The sequence below is a fragment of the Amblyomma americanum genome, chromosome 6 (genome assembly GCF_052857255.1).
Source record: "Amblyomma americanum isolate KBUSLIRL-KWMA chromosome 6, ASM5285725v1, whole genome shotgun sequence".
NCBI lineage: Eukaryota > Metazoa > Arthropoda > Arachnida > Ixodida > Ixodidae > Amblyomma > Amblyomma americanum.
Genome location: NC_135502.1, coordinates 88711119 through 88717057, shown reverse-complemented (window position 1 = coordinate 88717057; position 5939 = coordinate 88711119). Strand labels below are relative to the sequence as shown.

The 5939-nt window shown below is 48.8% G+C and overlaps 1 protein-coding gene across 2 annotated transcripts; it reads right to left on the bottom strand.

Annotated features, from left to right (window-relative positions):
* Nucleotides 1-337: 337 nt before the first annotated feature.
* On the bottom strand, nt 338-4031 carry LOC144093830 (uncharacterized). Of its 2 annotated transcripts, none has more exons than XM_077627547.1 (3): nt 3869-4031; nt 2954-3201; nt 338-596 (listed from the first exon to the last, which is right to left on the bottom strand). In XM_077627547.1, exons 1-3 carry the CDS (start codon nt 4029-4031, stop codon nt 339-341), a joined length of 669 nt encoding a protein of 222 aa, XP_077483673.1. In that variant the 3' UTR covers nt 338. The 2 variants fall into 2 exon arrangements, 1 of the variants encoding a protein (XP_077483673.1); XR_013306334.1 differs by having other exon boundaries at nt 454-596; nt 2954-3325.
* Nucleotides 4032-5939: the final 1908 nt, after the last annotated feature.

Sequence of the window (5939 nt, the reverse complement as noted above, 5' to 3'; positions counted from 1 at the left end):
GAGCCCTCCACTACGGCACCTCTTTCTTCCTTTCTTCTTTCACTCTCTTCTTTATCCCTTCCCTTACGGCGCGGTTCATGTGTCCAACGGTATATGAGACAGATACTGCGCCATTTCCTTTCCCCAAAAACCAATTATTAAATTATTATTATTATTGTCGAAGTTAAACACACTGCTCCTCATTGTTGGCAGAAATAATGGCTACATATTTACACTGTTAATACGAAACCAGAAGCTTGAAAGTGAGATACATATAGGGTATATACATTGGTTCAGACACATTTGCTGTTTGGCTTACGTGTGCTGCTTTTTTTCTTTCAGCTTAAAGTGGACATCAATCAGCGCCTCGTCGAGAATGGTATGTATGTGAAGAGTATAAAAACTGAGGCCAAAAATGAAAGAAGTTTTTTAATCCCCAAAAGTACAAACCGACGGAAGATAAAAACAGAGATGTGTTGACACGGGACGCCTTTATTGCAACGTGTGCCAGGAAACCGAAAAACAACAACAGAAGGTGACTCACAATCAACACGTGTCTGCACAGAGATGCTGCAGGGAAACTCGCTCACTTTGGGAGGCAACGTTCCCAAAATGCCCTGCCAAGAAAAAGAAACAACAAACGCTGGTAAGCACCCGGGCAAGAAATATGTTCCGCTTTTGTTGGTGCAGTGAGCCCCAAGGAAAGAAATGCTGTGGCCATCATTAAGATCGGCACGTATGCTTCACGTTCAAAAATTACGAGAACAGCAGCGAAGACAAGGACGTGCATCGCAAATACATAATATAATGCTGGAAGCTGGGTAGGCAGTGGGAACAAAAACAGTGTTCGCATATACCGGGTAAAACCTAATAAACCTAACGGCGTTGCAAGAAGCCGGAACAGACACTGCAAGAAAAACAGACCTAAAAAGCGAGATGCTGAAGTGCGACAATCGTTTTCATATTATGAGCATGAAGAATTCATTGGTAAGAGTTTAAAACAATCTAGCAGTACGTCAAAAATTTGGACATCATCTTGACATATAGCTCATAACACGCTCCACCATGATGAAGTACACTGATGTTGCACGTCGTCCACAATGGCAAATATACATTGACAGAAATGTCGAAAATGTTCACAAAGGGCTCGTGCAGCGCATTGAATAAAGTGGCAGTGATGCAACAATCCCGAAGCATTGCTGCGGGACATTCCAAGTGAGCGATATTAGATGCGGTAACCTGAATTTTTTAATACACGCATGCCACAGTACGGCGATAAGATTAACTTACAAGCATGGTGAACTCAACGTTGCAAGTGTCAAAAATGTGTCGTTGCAATGGAGATCAATACTTAAGCAGCAGAAAAAGAGACAAAGACGATATTTGTAGAAACTGCTGCTACTATATGGAAACATCAACGTTCAGCCTTCAGTCTGTGTTATTCAATCAACATAATCAATTTTGTTATCACGTTCCTACTTCATTTCAAGCTATCACGCTCAATGGAGATTGTTCATTCTACATTTCAGAATAACGAAGGGGCAAATTCACACAATTTTTCGAAGTACAGTGAGCGGCAATCAGGCCAGCGTCAAGCCATACGATGCTGTGCACCTCAGTCACCCATAAGAATAAAATGGCGGCACTAGATCTTTAATTTTCTTGGCTATCAAATACTATCGCTATGTCCAGGTTATGTCCAGTGCAAGACAAACGCCTCTCCATGATTTTCAAGTAGCCCTCTCCAATTATATACCTAAAAATACGGACATGCACTTGTTGAAGTATAAGCTATAAAAAGAATCAGGTTGTCAGAAGCATAATCTCATTTTATCATTATGTGAAAGACGTTAGTTTTTATTAAATGGCAGCCTTCGTAAACTACACTTTTACTACAGTGTTTTCACGTTGCATAAAACTATAGCTTTCTAATCCCAAATAATATTCATAATTATATAAATTTCTTCAGTTCCCCTAACATTACGCACCAATATAATATACCTCACCCCCCCCCCCCCCCCCCACACACACACATACATATACACATAAACATACACTTACACAACATGTCTTCAAAATGATTTGTGCAACGTATTCTGAATAAACATAACATGTGCTAAGTCTCAAAGCATCGATTGGCGTCTCCTGCTTTCCGCACATTTAAGATTATAGATACATACATACAGAATAAGCATTCAGCAGCTTTCTTCCCTTTCTCTTCATCTCTATTTGATGCTGTGCCCTCTGTGATTAACGACGTATTTTACATGCCTTATGAATCAACTTGGACAAGCAATATATTCATGGCTTTGAGCCCTGTTGACATAATTACATTAACGCACCACAGGAGGGAAATGTCTGAAATAAACAACAAGAAATGAAGCTGCCCGTTGGCTGCACTGATCGTCTGTAATATATATAAAAAAATTAAGTCTGTTCAACACGCTACAGACTGTAATTCCTCTCATCGCACCGGACAATACAGGCTAAAGGACAGAAGAGCAGCTGCTTTTCATTCAATTTTGATGTGTTGTTTTTTTTACTGTTAACATTGCTCTATTAATTATAACGAACGATCGGACTACCACTTGCATCACTTAACATCCAATATTATGCCTCTGGCTTGCCTTAAGTTTTATAAATCGCTTCTTTGTGTTCGCAAATGTCGCATTTAAACACTTGCACTTAGCATTTCGAACCACTCTCACTACAGTGTGGCAGTTTGGAACATTTCCTGCATGTTCCACTTTCTCGCACTGATTTCAGGTGCAAACAACAACAGGAAGAGTTGAACTGAAATTAAGCATAAACAATCTTAGCACTGACGCTACTCTACTGCATGCGCAGAGTTTTGTTTTGCCAGCAACAAAAGTTTAAACGTTTGTCACAAAGAAAAAGCATAGCTTACAAGTAAACCCTTTCCCTCAATTTAAAAAAAAAAATGCCCGGAAAGAGCCCCGTCGTGTTCGCTTGCCTCAAACGAGCCCGAAGTCAGCGACATTTCGAGGTGCTGTCGCTCCCTCTTGGGTGCTGTCGCACCCTTCGCTCCTCGCAGGCAGGCTCCGCATCCGGCGCCATGTTGGACGGCGTCCCGACGTCCCGTCGCTCCTCCTCCACATCCTCCTCCCATCTTGGTCCCGCATCCCTGCGCCGCATCCCGGACGGAAGAGGAAGGGAGCCCGGCGGCGCGAGCTGTTCTCAGCGGCATCTCCTGTTCGTATACTGAATGTATCCTGAGTAAGTGATCTTCCGGTATACCTTCAGTATACGTAGCAGGCGACCCGAAAGTTATTCTGTAGGGGAGGTGGCAACCGTATCGTGTCTTGCAGTACAACGTCTTGGCCTCCTAAACAGCCGGCAAACAACCAAACAGCAGGAACAGTTATTGAACCAGCGACATTCATGAAAACACGAGCGCTGCATCCACTAGCTAGGCGTTAGGGGCGAAGCACATATATCTGCCGTGGAAACACAGATATGTGCCTCGTTATTATATAGGGTCGCTGCGGAATTGATACGGCACTAGGTTCACCAGGGCCTATCCTTCGCCGGCTACAGAATGAATGGTGTGCCTCGAAGCTCGCGAGAGGTACGGACGGCACAGCCTCGCATGCCCGGCGCTCCGCGCTGTGATTTACAGCGAACGCGGGCCCACTAAGGAGCCAGGGCAGGACATACGATAGCAGTCACCTGGAACCGCTGTGATGGGTGCGGGTACGCCATTTCGCCTCGTTCAGTCTTACGGGCCTGCCTTATACATGGAGCGTGATCTTGGCCTTTGGCAACCGCCTACGTGCAGCATTCGCAAACGATACTCGTGCAGCAGTAGCAGCAAAAAGGCTGTCCGGCTCGGACACGGCGCCGGAAATTACGACAAAGCGTAACTCACCGGTTCTCACTCGCATGGTGCCCGATCTCGCTGCCAAGGTCTCGCCGTTGGGTGCATGGAAAGTGCGTGGCTGCAGGAGGCCTGCCCACGGCGTCGGTCCAGTGTCCTTCCTCGCCCTCGCTCCTTCCAAGGTCTTCTTTTCGGCGCAAGAGGTCGGCGGCATGCCAATCCCCCCCACATTCTTCGCCCTCGACGCGAAAGAAAAACCACGCCAGCCGAAGCGCTGACCGCGGAGCGCCGCTCTGCTGGCCACATTGGAGTCGATGGCTGCGTCGACGGCGCCCGAGTAAGTTTACAGCGCCGCCACCGCCAGCGTGCGTTTTTCTGGCTCGACTACGGGCTGGCTGCTGCCCCCCGCGCCGGCCTCCGCAAGCGGTCGCCGCCGAGTCGGCCGATATGCTCGCGGCTGCAAGGGCGCGGAGTCGTGCAGAGCAGCCGACTCTCGCGAGTGGCTACCCCGGGCTGGACGAAGGCTCGCAACAAATGCTCGCCCCTGCGCGGGCTTTAATCTCCTTTCTTATCCCCCTAGCTCATAAAAGAGTCCCCTGCCTCTCGCCCTCAGGCGCGTGGCTGGACCTCCTCGCAGCCTGGGCGCAACAAGCGGCCAGCCTCTCTCCCGGCGATTTCTCTCCCGCCCTCCTCTCCAGGCCACCGACGCTACCGCTTTTGTCTGCTGCACTGGCGGTGACGTCAGGCGCACTGTGCGTCTGTGTGCGCGTGCCTTGCTGGCTTCGAACTTCGGGGAAAGGTGTCCAGTAGGGAACAAAAGATAGATGATGCCCTCCCCGCACAACATAGACCGAACCGATCGCCTTTGTGTTCTCCAGGCGATCACGAAGCGAACTGCAGGTGTGTGGGTGGCGGGAGTGCCATCCATTGTTTTTGCTATTCGATCATCGATGTAATTACGGCTCGTAAAAACAGGCCGAGCTATTGATAGGATCGAAGACGTGGCACGAGGTTAGCTGCGACGCTTCGTGAGGGAGGCGGTGATGTACTCCTCTTGTTCTCTCTTCGCTACCGACGTGCCATTGTTTCTGACAGACACCAATCGATCACGATTCTCCACATTGATCGCACATAACGAGGCAAGGTGGAAAACAAGAAAAAGAATGAAACACTACACGGCGCTAGCATGTCGCGCGGAGTACAATCTGGTTAGCTGCGTAGAGGCACTCACAAAAGGATAAGATCAGAGAAGAGCGCGTTCGTTCAAAGGCTTTTTTTTTTTTCCTTCCTGCTTTCTGAGCAGAGCGCTGCGCGCCCACTCTTCTTTATTTCTGTTCCCTTCTATCTCGAACAATCAATTCCTGGCAGCGCCCCTAGACGGCGTGGTCGGTGGGCAGAGGGAGTTTGTCTCTTTTTCCTTTGTTGTGAGCTGCGCCTGGGTTGCCGGGGGCAACAGTTCAGTTGCCGGGCGATGGCCTATGAGCGGCGCCCAGCGGACCCTTCCCATCGCCCCTCCCAACCGGAAGGGACCAATGGCGGCGCCCCGGTGGCTCCATTTTTGCATGAGTAGAGAGAAGGTTCTGCCGAGGCGCGCATAGTGGGACGGACGAAGCCAGCGCCGCGGCAGCTGAATCCCTGCCAGCTGCGACGAGCTTGCTCGGTTCGTGGGGAGAGGGCGGTTCGTGTCGGCGTGCCGCGCTAGCTAGGCCTGTCGTTTAGCTCCGGTATGCCACCGTCAGCTCGATCCGGCATACCCTCACGCAAAGAATGTCCACTTTCTTCTTTAATAATTCTTTCAGTCGCCTTCTCCGCTCTACTTTGACAAAACTTCCCCTTGTACAGTCTGCCTTCGCTTCTGTGATACGTCAAATTCCAAAAAAAGTGCGGCAATCCTTAAATTAACCCGGTTGCCCCATGCTTGACATAAGTGCCCTCAGTAATCTCCAGGAGACGTAAAGTTCGTAAAGTTCGTTGGAGCCACTTCAAGCGTGCTGTTTTTCTTGGAATTACCTAGCAGTGCTCTTCTGTCGTGTGTCAAATCAAGCCAAATGAAGAATGAAAGTAATGCTGAGGCCTTCAGAATATCAGAGGGTAAGCGGTTTGTCTCTAAAGTGCATTGTGC